General features: G+C 43.8%; 1 protein-coding gene across 3 annotated transcripts; it reads right to left on the bottom strand.

Annotated features, from left to right (window-relative positions):
- Positions 1 to 13,107: 13,107 nt before the first annotated feature.
- Positions 13,108 to 17,783, bottom strand: Tmem254 (transmembrane protein 254). Of its 3 annotated transcripts, none has more exons than XM_057769905.1 (4): positions 17,252 to 17,428; positions 15,689 to 15,792; positions 15,430 to 15,489; positions 13,108 to 14,659 (listed from the first exon to the last, which is right to left on the bottom strand). In XM_057769905.1, exons 1-4 carry the CDS (start codon positions 17,354 to 17,356, stop codon positions 14,539 to 14,541), a joined length of 390 nt encoding a protein of 129 aa, XP_057625888.1. In that variant the 5' UTR covers positions 17,357 to 17,428; the 3' UTR covers positions 13,108 to 14,538. The 3 variants fall into 3 exon arrangements, with proteins under 3 accessions (XP_057625888.1, XP_057625889.1, XP_057625890.1); XM_057769906.1 differs by lacking the exon at positions 17,252 to 17,428 and adding an exon at positions 17,505 to 17,783 and having other exon boundaries at positions 13,554 to 14,659; XM_057769907.1 differs by lacking the exons at positions 13,108 to 14,659; positions 17,252 to 17,428 and adding an exon at positions 17,505 to 17,783 and having other exon boundaries at positions 15,426 to 15,489.
- Between the last annotated feature and the right edge of the window lie 1,375 nt (positions 17,784 to 19,158).

Here is a 19,158-nt window from a genome sequence, read left to right as displayed (position 1 = left end):
GTCAATGGCAGATGGCCCGGTATTAGCCACCACTGAGGCATAAACAGGTTTCTTAAGTAGCTGGCTATACGGGATATGAGCTTTGCACAATCTCTTTTATAATAATGATAGTCTTTATATCTATAAGACAAGGATCATTCTCTTCAGGAACAGCTCTGGGATCGGGAATCACAGTATGAGAATGTATAAGACTACAGCAGAACCCTTGTCATACACGGGATGTATGATGAGCAAGGGAATGGATGGGTTAACGTTGGTGGACAAAGACTGTTATATTATACTTTGAACTTTATGGATAGGCTTTCTAGATCCCAATCCCCATAGTGTCTGCTGCATAAGAAGGTACAAAAAAGTATATTTCAACAGCTACAGAGAACTGATTAGGTATATTTGGTCACTAGATGAAATTAAGGGTTGGGAAGAGGAAGGGCCATGATAGTGATAATGAGACAGAAACTTTCTATTTATAAGATGAAACCACTTGCCTGAGGTTTACATTCCCAAGGACAAGATTTCCTCTTCTAAGGATGGTTTATGTCTAACACCTGTCCCTGATAATATACTTTTCTTAAATATTGCTGATGTGACTAAAAGAAGCTTTCATACTGTGCCAACCAATGACACATGACCTTCTGATTTGTTCTTTGTTTGAATACTATATAATGAAAACATGAATTCAGTAAAATCGCAGCGGATTCCAACCACTCTCTTGTGTGTTGTGTCTGTCATTCGCCGAACTTGTGCCTTCCTGTTACCAAGACCCTGCTTCTCCCACGGTCTGAGTGGCTCCCCTGAGCCGGTCCGTGGCAATACCACACCAGGCTTTTCCAGGTTTCTAAGAATTTTTTAAAGCTTTTACTTAATTTTAAGTCCATGCTTTCTACTGACTTGAAACTATGAAGTAGGATGATTATACACAAACACCTGTTTTTAAGAGCCTGGCTCTTGGTATACGTTGGAGGGTCATCTTGATTGGTGTCCAAGAGTACTGAACTGTTTCCTATGCTCGCCTGCCTCACCAGCTCCCAGAAGCAGAAGCCAAAGGACCACAAATCTGTGGTCATCCTGGGCTGTATGGCAAAACTCTCAAAAAGAAAATAAAAATCTTTTACCAATGCATGAGATGAGAGCTAATACATTACAAACAAGAGGACCTCCAATCAGGAACATTTAATTCTCTGCCTTATGTGGCTGGCAATCCCTGTAAGGCAGCATCTGAATGGTCACTAGGTGATGTTAGCGTTCAATAGTTCTGTAATACCTTCCCTAGTGGACAGTGGAGCCCTGAGCAGGCCAGCCTCTCTTCTTCTTCCTCCCTAGGGTTGGGTGAAGAGTCACAAACCTGGAAGGGTAGCCTCAAATGTTTACAATGTGTAGCTCTAGAGGAGAGAGGTGGCTTAGTTAGAGGCTAGACTTTTTCTATTCTGATGAAGATGTGTTGGCTACAGCTGAGTTAAAACGACAAGAGGCTTGGAGTCAGGAGGTCATTTTTTTTTTTTTTTTTTAAGTTTGGAACTACAGTGTGCATACATTTTAGGAGATGAAGACACCCATGTAAACAGTACCCAGACCAAAGGACAGACCAACAACAGTATCCAAGAAGCCACCATTTTTCTCACCACCCACCATTCCCATTTGATAGTATGAACTAGTTTTTTTTGACTTTATATCTCATAGAAATTGAACAACACGCTATTCTTCCAAGTTTCCTTGCTTGTCTTTTCATGTACAATGTTGCTTATATCAATAGATGATCCATATTCGGTCTGATGTCAGTGGGAGCTTGAACAGTTTAAGTACATTATATATTCTACATTGTAAACAAACTGCATAAGCCTTCCTAAATGAAAAGAATAGCACAATGTAAAAATTAAAATTTTAATATTTAAACTATTCCAAGCTCAAATACTATAAACCAAAACAAATAAAACTTTATTTATTTGGTTTTTTAAGACAGGGTTTTTCTATGCGTTCCTGGTTATCCTGGAACTTGCTTTGTAGATCAGACCGGCCTGGAACTTAGATGTTTGCTTGCTTCTGCCTCCTAAGTCCTGGGATTAAAGGCCTGTGCCACCACTGCCACCACCTGGCACAAACTGACCTTTTTTTTTATATATAATACTGATTTCAAAGGCTTTGAGGTCAGAATTAATCCCATAATCTTGCAGAGATGCTTTTGTTTCAGTTCATTGACTGTTGCTACCTTCAAGTAAATCATTAATCACCTAAAAATTTCATTTTGCACCAGGTGATAGAGGCACACGCCTTTAATCTAGCACTTGGGAGGCAGAGGCAGGTGAAGCTCAGTGAGTTTGAGGGCAGCCTGGTCTACAGAGCAAGTTCCAGGACAGCTGGGGCTGTTACACAGAGAAACCCTTTCTTGAAAACAAAAACAAACACAAAAGTTTCATTTTGCTTTCAAATGTAGTAAATAACTATTATTGTCATCTGCAAAAATGTCTTTTCCTGTTTTTAGTGTTTAGAGTGTGTACTAGTTAGGGTTACCATGTGAGGGCTAAAGTTATGCTTTATGTTTAAATTATTGTGCTTAAGAGATCTGTAAAATGCTGGGAGGTGGTGGCACACACCTTTAATCCTAGCACTTAGGAGGCAGAAGCAGGTGAATTTCTGTGAGTGTGAGGCCAATCTGGTCTACAAAGTGAGTTCCAGTATAGCCAGGGCTGTTACACAGAGAAACCCTGTCTCAAAAAAAAAATGTGTCTATGTTATAGTTGCTGTGCCCCATGGCTACAGAAGAAGCCAGATAGCCAAGGACCCATGTGCACTGCCCATACTTCAACAATTGTTTCACTTGGGGCCCAGTGAGTTTTCTTTAAAAAAAAAAAAAAAAAGGTTTTTATCACTTTTAATTATGTGTACCTCTCTCTCTCTCTTTCACACACACACACACAGAGAGAGAGAGAGAGAGAGAGAGAGAGAGAGAGAGAGAGAGAGAGAGAGAGAGAGCACACATGTGAGAGCAATATGTATAGTAAATGTCCACAGAAGCCTGAGGCAATGAATCTCCCCAGGGCTGGAGTTAAGGTGGTTGCAAGACACCTGATTTGAGTGCTGGTAGCCAAACTTGGGTCCTCATACATGATCTTCACGCTGAGTCATTTCCCCGCAGCCAGCCAGCTACCCCTGGCCTGCCAAGTGGACTCTTGATGTGCACTTTGACCCAGATTGAGGATGGCTCAATCTTTGGTTGACAGTCCCTGGAGGCCAATGTGCAGTGACTCTTCTGTCCCTTCAAGTATGGATACTTTCACAGCAGAAGGCACCTGGTGGCTAGTTACAGCTGAATTGCTAGGGGTTATTCCCGTCACAGTGAGGACTGGAGGTTCAGAACATTACATGGATATGCAGGGGAGAGGCCTGGCCATCTCCCTTTCACCCCAGGAGTCCTCAGAGTTACTAAAGTGAACTTGGACTGGTGCTTGGGAATCTCATCAGCCTAGTCACCCTGCATATCTGACCTAGCCCTTCTTCCTAAGGTAAAAAATCAGGAGCAACATCGGAATCATTCATTTACAAGGTCACAGGGACACCATGCAGTGGTCACTCAATACTCAAATTGGTACTTCCCTACTGGATGTCACTTCAAAGAGGCATCTCAAGTGGTCCTTTGTTCAAAGAAATGGAATCATTTCCATAAAAGGAACTCAATAGTGGAGTCTATTTCAGATATGAATTTCAGAGGAAATGCTTTTCACTGTGAATGTACGGCTATTGGGGAAAAACTGTGCTACACTTAGTTTTGTGCCTGGCAATTAGTCCTGAACACATTACAGACTTTGGAGCCATGGGCGTCTAGGTGTGATCCTTCATTTCCTCATTTGCTAGTCCTGATTGTAAAAAAGCTACTTATTCATTCAGCTCCCACTGTCTTCCTTGCTTCTGATTTCTTGAGAAAGGGTGTCAAATTACCCGGCTCATCAGAACTCACCGTGTAACATGATTTCATGAACCTCTTGTAACTAATGCTGGAGTTTTCTAAGTTGCAAAAACTGGGCTAGCAGCAATATTTCTTGGCTAATATTTGCAAAGCATCTGCCAAGGTAGCTTGTTGAAAATATAAGGACATCGGGGATCTGGGTGTGCAGGGGGTTGCACAAGAGGCAAGCATGGCTATTAGCACAATACCTGGATGCAGTGAGTGATCGTTTGATTTTATTAACATGGAAGCCACTCTGTGGGATCCTGCTGATTCCAAGGACGTGATGATACTGCCTAAGGACCTCCTCTGGGGAGGGATGTCTCACTACAAAACTGACAAGGTGCCAGGGTAACAGTTGTGACACATCAATCACTGAAACTTCATGATGTATTTATTTCAGTTTCCTAGGAAACAGGCTAATACTCTGACCATAAGCCTGGGAACCCTGGCTGTGCAGACGTTAAAGCTTCCTAAATGCTGTTGCAATCACCCTGGGCTGGTTAAGAAACCCCAGGTCTGCAGAGGGCTTATATTATTTGTGCATTGCTATGGATACAGCACAAAGGCAGGCGCCAGTAACATGGACAGGATGTAGGATTTAAGGCAGCTAACGACAGGGACCATTCTCTCTGAATGTATTATTCCTGGAAAACTTTTGCAAAATATTTGGGGCATGAGGCACACTGCTGAGAACATGACTTTGAGTGGTTCATTCCACACTCCTGACAGGCAGCTTGGGGAAAAGTTGAGAGGTGCATGTGCCATGGTGTGTGTGTGTGTGTGTGTGTGTATGTGTGTGTGTGTGTGTGCTGGGATCAAACTCAGGCCATTAGGCTTGGTGGTAAGCACCTTTACATGCTGAGCCATTTCACCAACCTCTATACTGTGTACTTTAAATCCATCCTAGCTAAACTGATCAAAATAGAATTTGGAGGTGTCTACAATGAACTCTGTTAGCCAGCTCAGTTCAGCATTTCTTCCTTTCTTCCCTTTTTTTTTTTTTCTTCAAGACAGGGTTTCTCTATGTAGCTCCAGCTGTCCTGGAACTCACTTTGTAGACCACGCTGGCCTTGAACTCAGAATTCCACCTGCCTCTGTCTCCAAGTGCACTACCATGCCCAGCAATGGCTTTTTTTTTTCCTTACTTGCCCTTCACAAGTGGCTATCAGTTGCCTCTTGTACTGTCTTCAAGATAGATTGTTCCCTCTCTAAGGGAGCAGCATGGGATGTGAACAGCTTAGGTCTTCTTGGCAAACTGTCAAGTATTAAATGAAAACCAGACAGGTACTTAGAGTGCTTTCTGAGATGCCAGTGTTAAATGGCAGCTGACATGTGGCAATGCAATAGGGCCTTTCCATTACAAATACATTACTCCTTATTTAAATAAAAAATAACACACAATAATAATGTATGTTTATATGACATGCATATCTAACACATAGGAATTGTTGCCTAGGACTGAGGACAGCAAAGAATGGGGATAAAAGGAAAAACAAGCAAGAGAAGACTCAAAGAGATGATGTAATGCTTCCTAGGGAGACACGGCTGTTAAGTGGAGATGAGCTGAACAGAGCTGTCACTCAAAGGAGCAAACCCCTGCTCACGGCTTGTGCTCTCAAGAGCAAACAAAGGCAGCAATCAAAGACTGAGCAGGGTGCTGGTGGTGGCGGTGCATGCACACCTTTATCCCAGCACTCGGGAAGTGTGGCAGAGGCAGGGGGAATCTCTGTGAGTTCGAAGCCAGCCTGGTCTGCAGACCAGGTTCCAAGACAGGCTCCAAAGCTACAGAGAAACCCTGTCTCAAAAATAAATAAATAAATAAACAAACAAACAAATAAATAAAAGACTGAGCAGGGCCTTGCTGTATAGACACCTGTGTACGAAAGCCATTGCTTTGCATGCTAACGTGAAAAATGAAAGAAAGCAGTGTTCTGTTCATCCCTGACTCTCAGAAGGTTACTGTTACCGTTGTCACTTTTTCCTTGGAAAGAACGGATTCATGCATTTGTCTTCCCTTTTGGGGAGCTCTGCTTCTTCTTGATTGACTCATTTCATTCCCAGTAGCATCAAAGGGAAAGGAAATGAACCATGATTGTCCTGGGGTAAATAATACCAGCTCAATGAACCGGTAACGAAGTCTCAGGAGTTGAAGCAGTTCTTGAAGATATGGTTCTTTTAAAATAATCTTAGAGCTGGGCAATGGTGGCACACACTTTTGGTCCCAGCACTTGGGAGGCAGAGGCAGGTGGATTTCTGTAATTCGAGGCCCACCTGGTCTATAGAGAACGTTCCAGGACAGTCAGGGTTACACAGAGAAACCCTGTCTCAAAAAACAAAAAACAGCTGGATGGTGGTGGTGCATGCCTTTAAATCTCAGCACTCAGGGAGGCAGAGGCAGGTGGATCTCTGTGAGTTCAAGGCCAGTCTACAGCCTGGTCTTCAGAGGTTATTTCCAGAATAGCCAAGGCTACACAGAGAAACCATATCTCAAAAACAAAAACAAAAACAAAAACAAAAACAAAACTATCTAAAAATATTCTTCGAGACCCCTGGTCACCATAGATCAAATAAGAGACTATGGAGTGCTGAGCTCTAAACTGGATGTTCATATCATATGCCCTTCCACACAGGCTCAGGGATCTTCTAGAGCGGGGTGGGGTGGACGAGATTGCCAGAGGCAGAGGTGGTGGGAAGCAGCAAGGAGACTCTTTCCTGGTTATGGAAGGGCATTTGCACACGTGAACGCACAGTGACTGTCACAGCATGCACGAGACCTGCACAAACTCAAGCCGGGCAGAATCTCAGCACAGGATGTGGGCACAAAATCCTACCAGTGGCCGAGGGAGCTGTTGGCATTTGATAGTTTTGGGGAGAGGGAAAGGCAGTTTCCTTTACTGGGTGACCCCTGGCAGGTCAACCACACATTGGGGCAGGCCAAGACAAGCTGGGCAAAAATAATGGGGTTGATGGGAGTTAGAGGATTAAAAAATTCAAAGTTGAGTAGAAAAGAATGGGAGGGTGAAGGTGGTGGTTATAGAAAGAATTGGGAGAAGGGAAAGAGTTCAAGATACATTGTATAAAATTATCAAAGAATCAGTAAAAATATTGGTAAAATAATTGACAATTTCATACATGAACCTAATGGATTTTGGTTGTGTTCAACCTTTCATTAGCCTTCCTCCTCCTCCTCTCACTGAAAACTGTCTTCTAATGCTATGGAGCTCTTCCAGCTCCTTTAGCCAATAGCCTTTAAGATACCATCCCACTTGGGCATAGTCTCTTACATTATAAATGTAGCTGTAAAGCGTGTGTGTGTGTGTGTGTGAGCACACGCGCACGCTCTCTCTCTCTTGCTTCCAGCTACTAGACTCTCTTCCCTGTTTGTGCAGAGGACTGTGATCTAGGACAGTGACCTGAGTCTTCCCTAAATAAACAACCCTTTATTATACATCATTCTGAACTAGTATGGGATTATTTTGTATCTTCCACCATCATTCTAAAATCTCCTGTTTTCAAGTCTTTGTATTTGTGGATGGGTGGGAGACCCACTGAGTGTAATAATGATGGCTTGAATGAGCATCAATGGGGGTTAATTACCAGAATATGTGTCTTGTCAGTGACTATCCCACTGAAGAGCATGATGCTCCCTCTACCAGTATCCATTAACTTCCCACAGTTCCTTCATTGGGGGAGAGGGGCATCATTTGGCCCCCCCATGTGCATGATGAAATAGTGATGGGTGATGGGACCAATCTTGAGTAGGTCACTGTAGCTGCAATGAATACCAATCTTGAGTAGGTCACTGTAGCTGCAATAAATCCACAGCTGCAATGTTGTATCCAGAAGAGACTAGACAATAAAGAATAAAGGTTCACAGCGCTCCTCCCCATCCTCCAGCTGTTCCATCCTTGACAGCTTGTTTGGAGATTCTAGCAGGGGACCATGGCTACTTAGCTTCTTGCCTATTACTGTGAAGAGACACCATGACCAAGGCAGCTTATAGAAGAAAGTATTTAATTTGGGGACTCACTGTTCCAGAAGGCTGGAATACAAAATCATGAGGTAGGGAGCATGGAGTAGAAGCTGAGAGCGTATATACTGAGAAAACAAAAAGAGGCATAGAAGGTAAGGGGGGGGGAGAACATAAACAGATAATGGCCTGGATTTGTTAAACCTCAAAGCTAACCCCTTCCAACACACCTCCTCCAATAAGGCCACACTTCCTAATCCTTCCCTAATAGTTCTACCAACTAGGAGCTAAGCATCCACATTTATGAGCCTTACCTCAAGACCCAGCAATACTGCTGTAGGGTCTATACCCAAAAGATGCTCAATCATACCACAAGGACATGTGCTCAGCTATGTTCATAGCAGCATTATTTGTAATGGCAAGAACCTGGAAACAACCTAGATGCCCCTCAACCGAAGAATGGATAAAGAAAATGTGGTACATTTACACAATGGTAAAATATAATGACATCTTGAAATTTACAGGCAAATGGATGGATCTAGAAAAAAACACTGAGTGGGGTAACCCACACCCAGAAAAACAAATATAATACATATCCACTCATAAGTGGTTTTTAGACATAAAGCAAAGAAAAACCAGCCTACAGGCCACAACCCCAGAGAAACTAGACAATAAAGACTCTAAGAGAGACATACACAAATCTACATATGAAGGTGAAAAAGACAAAATCTCCTGAGTAAATTGGGAGTGTGGGGGTCATGAGAGAGGGTAGAAACGGAGAGAGGAGGAAGTGGAGAAAATGTATAGCTCAATAAAAACAATAAAAATACCAACAAATTTATGAGCCTATGGTAGCCATTCTCATTCAAATCCCACACTGATCCTCCTCTATTCCAAAAAGGTCTCCACCAAGAGTACAGCTTAGAGACGAACACACAGGGAGCTACAAGGAAGATGACACTGTCCTAGCCAGCCAGATCAGCTGACTAAATCCTGACAACCAATGGGGTAGCAGATGTCAAAACCAGGTTGCCCTGATATCCATGGCCCTTCCATTCTATCTGTACCCTTTTCCTTATTTTTTCTTGAGCCTTGAAGGGGGTCACAGACATGTTCTATTCAAGGTCAGGCATTCCGCTGTCATTTATTCTCAGTACTTTGACCAGTTGTTTCTACAAACATCGTATGGGGCTCTTTATTCTAGGGATGGTTACCTATAACACCACGTGGGGTATTTTATGACAGAGCTTCTGTCCATAAAAGGTGGCATTCCTTTTTGCCTTTTCCATTACATTAGGGATTGTCTGCTATGTACATTTTTATTTACTCCTTAACTAAGTGGTGGGTGGGAATAAACTGAGATGGGTAGGAGGGAAGCTAGACTTCTCCAAGCACACTTATGGTATAGTTTTGCCTTTGAGGCATTATCAGCATCATGTATATCAAGGATGCACTACAGAGAAAAGAAGGCCAGGGAAGAGTAAACCTAAAAGGCAGTTGCAATTATTAAACCAACTTAAAACTCTCTGAACACCAATAGCACATTCAGAAGAAACAAAAAAGAACTCAGATGCAAGCGTAAAGACTGCAGAGGCAGTGGCTGTTTGTAGCGATACTGGCTGAGCGCAGTGTACTTCCAAAACTGTGTGGAGTCAGCATGGTGATGTGGAAACCAGGGTTCTTGCGTTGGTAGCAGGAGCATTTGTTAGATGGATCTGTGAATAGCATCTTATTAGATGCTATTGCTACTACTAAAAGGGCCACCCTGACAACTATTATGTCCTACAGCAACTTGAGGGATGTGACTATAAAGTATTTTGTAAAGTTCTCAGCTTGGGTTTTTCATGTGTCAGTCTACACTGGTTACTAGCATTCTGCCTCCAGTTCTAGAAATCCTCAGTGTAGGGAGGTGGAGAGGAATTCAAATTGCTCTGCCTTAGTTTTGGAAACCTGTGCATTTTCTTGCTCCTACTGTTTCTTCTTGTCTTGAGGTTTTTTGTTTTGTTTTGTTTTTAGATAGGGTCTATTACATAGTTCTAGTTGTCCTGGAACTCACAGAGATCCACCTGCAAGTGTTGAGATCCCAAGTGCTGAGATTTAAGGTGTGGCACTACCTTTAATTAAAGGTGTAATGGTCTGTCCTGTTCCTTTAAGAGACAGGCAGAAGGAAGATCGCTTGCCTGGGGGAAGGTGGGGAGGAGTGGGCATGCTTATCTCTTAAAAGGACAGGACAGACCATTACAAAAGGCACTATGGTTCCTGTTTCTGTGGGTTTCATCTTGGTAGGAATTCACTTAGTTTCTTCAGGGATAATGGTTTCCTTGAGACATATAGCTGGATATGGCATGCACTCTGGAGAATGAGGTAGGAAGACTGTTGTGAGTTCAAATCGAGTTTGGGCTACATAATGAATACCAGGCCAACTATAAAGACCCTATCAAATCCCTGACCCCAGAATGGTGAAGGGGTGTGTGTGGGGGAAGCTTTGTGTAGACTCTATCCACCAGATCGGATCCTGACCTCCTGATGCTGAGATATAGCTGCCATGGACACACCAAGCCCTGCTCTGCTGAGAGAGGATTCCTTTCTTGGTGAAGGCACAGAGTTGAACACAAAACTTTAGAAATCAAATTAATTCCAGAGTCTGACTAGTGTTCTGGAAAAGTGCTCTTCAGGAAAAGGAAGCAAAATGAAGTGTTGATAACAGTATGCAACCCAAACCAACTTGGTTACAAATCTCTTTTACCTAAATGCAATACTTGATTCCAAAACATAAGGCTGAGATGCATTTGCAAGAGTCTACAACCTTTCAGGGTGAGTCTTCACTTGGGGGCTTTCCTGTTCTGAGGTGTTTCTTGTAAATGTTTGCCAACATAAACAAATTGCCTCACCATGTCATTGAAGGGAAAGGAGGAATTGCTCTGAGAATAGTTGAGTCTTCTGGGGAAAGAGCTGTAAAGACTCCTAGAGTTGACAGTGTCATCCTGCCAGGGTTAGGGGACAGAATAGTTAGTGATTCTTCCCAACCAGTTAGCACTATTCAGCTATGCATAGTTAGCACTAGTCAGCTACACACAGTTAGCACTAATCAGGCATACACAGTGAATGGGGAAGCGGAAGTAGCAGGTTGGATAATCCCTAGGTGAGTATCACCAGACTGGAGTGATGATGAGACTAAGCCAGAGCTGGACAGATGACTGAGCAGGAATGTATGAGAGGAACCAGGTTTCCCAGGGAGGACCCACACAGAGGGGTGCTGCTGATAGGAGCAGTCTTAGGCTCTTCTGTGGCCGAGTGCACTAAACGGGCTCAACAGGTTTCACATGGAGAAAGTTACGCATGGAGCACAGTGAGATGGGTTTGTAGTTTCCGTCTGCCCCCTGAAGGGTTACCATTGATGGAGTAGGGCTGGAGCTGAGTACCAAGGGGAAAGGAAAGATAAGTAGCTTGAAGTGAAGGAGCAACCCGGCAGTGTCATTAGCATTAGCATTCAATGCCCTAAGCACTGAAGGACCAGGAAGAGTAGAGCCAAAAATCTAGCAGGGAGAGAAGAACCAAAAATCTAGGTTAGCCGGTTCAGTGACTCTGTTCCAGGAACTAGCTGACCATAAAGTTAGATTATAATCTTGAGAACAATCTTGAGAAACAGGGAGTTACCCTCTTGTGATTATCACTGGTATTTTCAGAATTTTCCAATGATGCCCTCCCTACCCCCTTTGGGTTGTGTTTTCTTCCCCTAAATACCCCTTCTCCCGGCTACTTGGGGTTGAACTCCTCTACCCCTGGTGGGAAATGAGTCTCGGCCCCAGTGTGCCGGTTCCTGTCAATAAACCTCGTGTGATTGCAGCAAGGACAGTCTCTCATGAATTCTTGGGGGGGTCGTGCTATCCCAAGACTTGAGTGAAAGTCTCCCTACTCTGGGGGTCTTTCAGTAACCCAACCATAAGCTGGGTAGGGTCACTGTTAGGAATTTTTCCTAACGCGAGCTCTATGCCGATGCAAATTCCCAATCAAGTTGTAATGAGCATGGAAACAGATTCCTCTGAATGAATAAAAAAAGGGTAATCTGTAGTGTAGATAGAACAGGAAATTTATAGAATAAGAATGAATGTAGCCGGGCGATGGTGGGGCGATGGTGGCGCACGCCTTTAATCCCAGCACTCGGGAGGCAGAGGCAGGCGGATCTCTGTGAGTTCGAGACCAGCCTGGTCTACAGAGCTAGTTCCAGGACAGGCTCCAAAGCCACAGAGAAACCCTGTCTCGAAAAACCAAAAAAAAAAAAAAAAAAAAAAAAAAAAAAGAATGAATGTAATTTGGTGTAATGTAAAAGCATTTCTTCTTGTGTGTGGTGTGGAAAATTACTAAGGTGAAATATTAAGAGAACATTTGCCCGCTTGAAGGCTGCCACACCCATCTGGCCCTGCCAGATGGGGGAGGCTGCACCCAGCAACCTTGGTAACGAAGTAATCTTGCCACACAAGAGGGACCCCCACCCTCTGTGGTCAGTTGATACTGATAACCGAGGGCACCTGGTTATCGGAAGGATCAAACGAGGGGCAGTTTTGAATTGGAATAAAAGAGGAGGCTGAAGCAGGACGGTTATCTCACTTCTCACAATGGCTCTGGCATCAGGCCTCTGTGGAAAGAGAGATCCTCCTAGCCTGCCTCCCGTAAAGCAGAAATATTAAACACCTTGCCTAAACATTTAATGCTCTGTCTCCCGAGTACAGAGCTTCGTCTCCCGAAAACACATTTAACGCCTTTCATCCCGAATGCAAAGCCTCATTCCCTGAGAGTGGACACTGAAGGTCTGTCTCCCAAGAACAGACAAGATACTCTGCCTTTCAGAACGCTTTGCCATTCCGAGATCAAAGCTTCGTCTTCGAGAGTAGAGAGCTAAAAGCCCTGTCTCTCGAGACTCGGTCACCAGAAAAGCCAAGTCCAAGGCCCTACATTCTGACATCGGAACCTTATCTCCCAAGTGCAGACTACGGGGTCAAGAGTTGATCTACGCTACCCAGCCCCTAGTGCGGACAAGAGCCCAGCCTGAAGAAATTCAAAAAGCCCCTTTTAAGCCAGGGAATACCAGGTCGTATGATGTTATTTCATGTGTGTATGAGATGTTAAGAGAAGAGCATAGACGTGTTAATACATATGTTTAGTGTGTGAAATGTTAAGAGATATTTTATGGATAATTGATAAGATTAGGAAATGTTAATGGATAAGTTAAGGTTAAGAAGTGTTTTATAGATAAGTAATGGATAATCTGTATTAAGATTAAGAAGTGTTTTATAGATAAGTAATGGATAATCTGTATTAAGGTTAAGAAGTGTTTTATAGATAAGTAATGGATAATCTGTATTAAGGTTAAGAAGTGTTTTATGAATAAGTGATAAGTTAGATTAAGGTTATGAATTGGTTTTATGTATTAGGTTTAGTAGGATTAATAATTGTGATATTGAGTTGCCTGTGTGTTGCCCATTATCAACCCCCCATGCCTATTAAGATTGTAAACCCCATTGATGCATTGGATATTGAAGTTGCTAGTAAAGAATAATTATAAAAACAATTCTCTTGCTTGGTCTGGTCACTCATCACTCTCTGGGGAGAAGGGCACAGAGTCCTCATAGATATTACTTGAAAAGAACCTGGAACTGAAGTCCCCCAGCTCATAACACAAGCCAAATCAAAACAAGCCAAATTAAGAAATATCCAGGTTTAATGGGATTCCTGCACTCTCAGGTGGCCCTGAGGGGGAACCGGGAGTCAATGAGGAAAGAAAAAGGACCACGTGTTTCTCCTTTGGGAGCTCACATAAATACTCTGGGATTTGGAGTCCAGACCAATACAGCTCTCAGGACTGGGGGCTGGGGGCTACGCTTCCAACTTAACAGTCACCTCCTCTGGTACACAGCATCAGGGAGGACACCCCCAATGTTCCCGACTCGGGCTCAGCAGGTCCCTCCAGTTTCTATGCCAGGCACTTGCTTTGTTTTTATCTTTTTCTGTAGCTGGAGAAATAGAAACGGGGTGCGGGGTGGGGTGGCGACTCTGTGTGTGTGTGTGGATAAGATCCTGCTTCGTGTGGAACTGGTAATATGGAAGTTTTACTTTATCTTAGTCCCAAACCAGGGGGAAAGGTGGGGGTGGAAAGCTATCAGTGGGGAGGGGAGGGAGCATTAGTCTGAAGGAAGGGCAAGGGTGAACCTATAAAAAAAATAATCCAGTTTGTGTCTTAGCCAAAAGACACAAGAGGATAGTATCAGTGGGGAGGAGGGGAGGGAGCATTAGTCTGAAGGAAGGGCAAGGGTGAACCTATAAAAAAAATAATCCAGTTTGTGTCTTAGCCAAAAGACACCAAAGGAAAGTGCCTTGGCCAAGGACCTCAGGAAAGAGGCCCAAGGCCTTCTCCAAGCAGGTCATCTGCAGAGCTGGAATGGCAGGGTCTTTCTTAAACAACAAATGGTCTATCCAAGTTTGGTCAGAGCACCCCAAATAAGTGCAATTTTGACAGTTTAGACAGGTTTCTGTGACAGACCCTGCCTAGAAGGCAAAGAGGTCATCCCAGAAAGCAGGACCCACAGAAAGGAGGGCTTAAAGAAGTGGAAAAGAAACTCGGCTAGCTCCTTCAATTGTGTTTTTTTTGCTTTGGTCGGTAAGCGATCAGGATGGAAAGAGAAGCTATGCCAAAGAAGAAAGTCTGTAGGAACCAGAGGAGCTGGGCCTGGCCGTCTGTGATTCCTTTATGCCTGGAAAGGAGGAAATTTAAACAAGAGAATTTTAATGTTGGTGCCAGGAAATTATTGTGTTCTACTTTTAGTTCTGTTTACAATTCTGAAGTGCAGTAGACGAGGATATGGTTTGGGGGGCGTTTAATTTACATCAAACACAGAATTATCTGAGGAGTTTTAGGAAAGTTACATATACTTGTGTCGAAGCAAGGTCTATCAGAGCACACCATCTCTGGATCTGGAAACCAGGCGTGCATATTTCAAAACAGCTCCTCATGTGATTCTGTTTTGAAACTGGATTAAAAACCAACAGCCCAGATCAATAACTCAGTTCTTTTGCAAATTATAAAACAGAGTATTAACTGCTCTAGTTGGTTAGACACAATTTTTGTTAAATAACTAAATAATTGCCAGGTGATGGTAGCCTCTGCCTTTAATTCCAGCACGCAGGGGGCAGAGGCAGGTGGATCTCTGTGAGTTCGAGGCCAGCCTGGTCTATAGAGTGAGTTCCAGGACAGGCTCCAAAGCTATACAGAGAAACTCCGTCTTGAAAAACAAAAAAAAAGGGGGGGGGGAACCCAACTAAATAATTAATTGGTCAATGCAAGCAAACTACATCCATTCATCAAACATTTACTGAGTACTTCTGTTCCAGGCTCAGTATTAGGTATAGGGATTCAGGCTGCAGGCTCTCAGCCTCAAAGTGTATAAATTATTTAGATATGGCTGCTCATGACTTACATCAAATACCAAGATGAAAGTGAGAAGTCCCTATGACAAAGACTTACTTGCACAACACCATGGCATATATGGACTCTCCCACATGAATCAGACAAGTAAGCCAATACCTGAAACAACAACAAAAAGCCGTCTTTTAGTGTAAGGTTATAGTAATTTACTAATTAACTCTAACACAGAAACTTTAAAAAGAAAGGCATCTCAACACAAACTAGCATCTCTGTTAGCTACCTAAAGGTAACTGTAGGCCTTCCAGGTACTCAGAGAGCCTGGAGCCGCAGTGAGTGTTCCTAACCTCTGTTTCCTTACCCATTTCTTAGGAGGGTGTGATGGTGGTCCACCAAGTACTTTGTAAAGGGACCCAGGGGTCCAAGGCTCTGATAAGGGACACTCTGAGGCCAGAAGACAACCCACTGAAAGAGAACCACAGACACAGAGCATGTCCAGTAAATGATTATATCTAACAGCAGCTGTGGAACAATGATTCTACAAAAACAACTACAGACCAAAGAACACGAACAAATCATCCAGTCCTCCAGCACCAACTTTTATTCCTGAATAACAACTTAAGTGTGAGATTTATGCTGAAGAAAATTGCTTATCAGAATCAGTGTCCAGGGTGACTGCTATTCTTTTTGTTTGTCTGTTTTTCGAGCCAGGGTTTCTCTGTAGTTTTTGGAGCCTTTCCTGGAACTAGCTCTTGTAGACCAGGCTGGCCTCGAACTCACAGAGATCCGCCTGCCTCTGCCTCCCAAGAGTGCTGGGATTAAAGGCATGTGCTTTTCTTAATGGACGACAGTAAAATGTTATTTTATGGATGTCATTAGCTATTTGTTAAAGAATTCGCATGCCTTGGCTAGGCTGCAGAAGTTACAGCCGGAGCAGCTCTATCTCCCATTTTAATTTAAAACTGTTCTTTCACCTTCTGGACCCCTAAAACTGAAGTTTGAACTGCAACTGCTTATTTGCATAAGGGTTCTGTAGCTGAATTACCATCTTCTCAGCCTCTGCCGTGTAGTTTCTGTTATTACATGCCAACATTTGCAAAGACTATTACGATTACAATATATTATATATTATATTATAGTCCTGTACATTTCTGTCAAGAACACCTTTACCTCTCTGTGGGTGTTATTCCACAAAGTCCAGATGAAGCTTATATTGTAACTGCAATATCTGTTTGAACTAGCAAAGGCTTCCTCCCTTCTATATCCGCTAGACGGGGACCTCAGAACAAAAATATATCTTTGAAATTTTTCAATTCACGCCTCTGCATATGGTGAAATTAGGACGGGGGGGGTCACACTAGACACCAACAACACTGTGGACACGACAGGGTCTCCTGGAATATTTAAATAGCATTTCTTCATAATTATACCATTTGAGCCCAATTTTTCATCATCTTTCTCGTTATTTTTTAAAAAAAATCTTTCTCAACTGGACAAAAGTTATTCTTCATCTATGCAACTGTCTTCCACATTCAGTTATATTCTCTCCTTTCCTTCTTACTAATTAAACCCTACCCATCCATTAAGTTTATCATCATTTTCCAAGCAGTTCAAACTATTCAAACACTCTGCTTCGAATTTTATATTGAGTTGTTAGGTCTACAGAAATATACTAACTTCACTTCACCCTTCCCTAAACGATAAAACTTGGTTAAACCTCAATGACACGGAGGGAGAGGACGCCGGACCGGAACACCGTCAACTACAAGATCCCCAGTGCCCACCGAACTTCCGCGTACACCAGTAACCTAGGCAACCGCTGTTCGCGTGCGCAGAACCCCCCCCCCACCACCCCCTCCACCGCGTGCGCACTTCGCCCTCAGGGGTCTGGGGGCGAGAGGCGCCCGTAGGTCCCAAACCTCACCGCGAAGTAGCCCAGCCCCAGGACGGTGATCAACGAGGGCCAGGGTCTGGCTGCACGAAAGTATGTAGCGGCGTCCCTGCGGACCTCCGACTTCGCCACCACCATCTTGAGAACCCTAAACACCGGGTTGTAGGGCAAGATTTGCTTCCCACCCTCGTCCACGCAGGGAGAGCCGGGCGAGCCGGTTTCCCAGGCTTAGCTCGGGCACGCCAGTGCGACTGCGCCACCCGTGCGTGCCGCTTGCCGGCTTTACCGTGTAGTAGGTGAAGGAGACGGTGATGACTGTGAACCAGAACAGGCTGCCCCTTTGGAAGTAGCCTGCACCTGGCGCCGTCCCCATCGCTGTAGCGACTCCGCTGGGCTGTCTTTTACACCGGGCGAGGCGAACGGCTTCCTGTGCACCAGACCCAGAAGGTTTCGGTTGCGGGTGACCCCGGGAATCCGGTGCAGGAGGCACCTCCCTATTTCAGCTAGAGTAGCTCCTGTTTTGCCGCCCTCAGAATGGCGAGTCTAGTTTCCGATCCAGTCGGGTGAGGCGTGCACCACTAGAAGTATTGCGCCTCCTCCTCATTTGTTTAATGGGTGGGGCCATACACCGCGGGCGGCCGACCGTGTCAGGCTATCCCCCCCACACACACACCAAGTAAGCTTAGAGTGGTTCCTTAGCCTGTTCACAATACAAATAAAATACATCTTAGAAAAAAGTAATTCTGCCAAATCTCTAATTTTGCCAGTTTTTCAGCTGTGTGTGTTGCTGGGATTAAGGGCATATTTCACCACGTGTAGACCCATTTAAGGTAAACTTTTACCATCACAAGACAATAAAACTCATTGATTTTTTTTTTTTTTTTTTTTAGACCAGGCTGGTCTCGAACTCACAGAGATCCGCCTGCCTCTGCCTCCCAAGTGCTGGGATTAAAGGCGTGCGTCACCATCGCCCGGCTAAACTCATTGATTGTATACCCGTTTTCTTTCTTTCTTTCTTTCTTTCTTTCTTTCTTTCTTTCTTTCTTTCTTTCTTTCTTTCTTTCTTTGTTTCTTTCTTTCTTTCTTTCTTCTCTTGTGTGTGTGTGTGTGTGTGTGTGTAGGAGGTCAGTTTACATGTGGAAGTCAGAGGACAACTTGTAGGAGTTGATTTTCTTTTCTTTTCTTTCTTTCTTTTTTTTTTTTTCGGTTTTTCGAGACAGGGTTTCTCTGTGGCTTTGGAACCTGTCCTGGAACTAGCTCTTGTAGACCAGGCTGGTCTCGAACTCACAGAGATTCACCTGCCTCTGCCTCCCAAGTGCTGGGATTAAAGGCATGCACCACCACCGCCCGGCAGGAGTTGATTTTCTACGTTTCACTATGAAGGTTCCAGAGCTTGAACCCATGTAACCAGGTTTGGCAGTAGATACATTTACTCATGAACCATCTTGCCCGCCCCATTTAATTTTGTTTTAGTTAAAAAAATAATGATAACATAAAACAATAGGGGCAATGAGGGTTTTTTTTTGTTGTTGTTGTTGTTGTTGTTTCTAGACAGGGTTTCTCTGTGTAGCCCTGACTGTCCTGGGAGCAGGAAAGTAACATCAAGAAAAGTCCTAAAGGGACTTGAGAGATTGGCTGCTCTTTCAGAGGACCCAGATTCAAACCCTAGCACCCACAATACAGCTCACAACTGTATATAATTCCAGTCTTACAGGATCTGGTACCCTCATTTGGCTTCTCAGGCCACCAGGCATCCATGTGTTACACAAAGATGCATGCAGGCAAAATACTCATACACATGAAATAAATAATTCTTCTTTAAAAAAAAAAAAAAGAAGCCGGGAGGTGTTGGTGCACGCCTTTAATCCCAGCACTCGTGAGGCAGAGGTAGGCGGATCTCTGCCAGTTCGAGGCCAGCCTGGTCTACCAAGTGAATTCTA

This window comes from Chionomys nivalis, chromosome 5, assembly GCF_950005125.1.
Source record: "Chionomys nivalis chromosome 5, mChiNiv1.1, whole genome shotgun sequence".
In the NCBI taxonomy this organism is placed as follows: Eukaryota; Metazoa; Chordata; class Mammalia; order Rodentia; family Cricetidae; genus Chionomys; species Chionomys nivalis.
The sequence above is the reverse complement of the archived record's forward strand: the minus strand, read 5'-3'. Positions and strand labels throughout refer to the sequence as shown.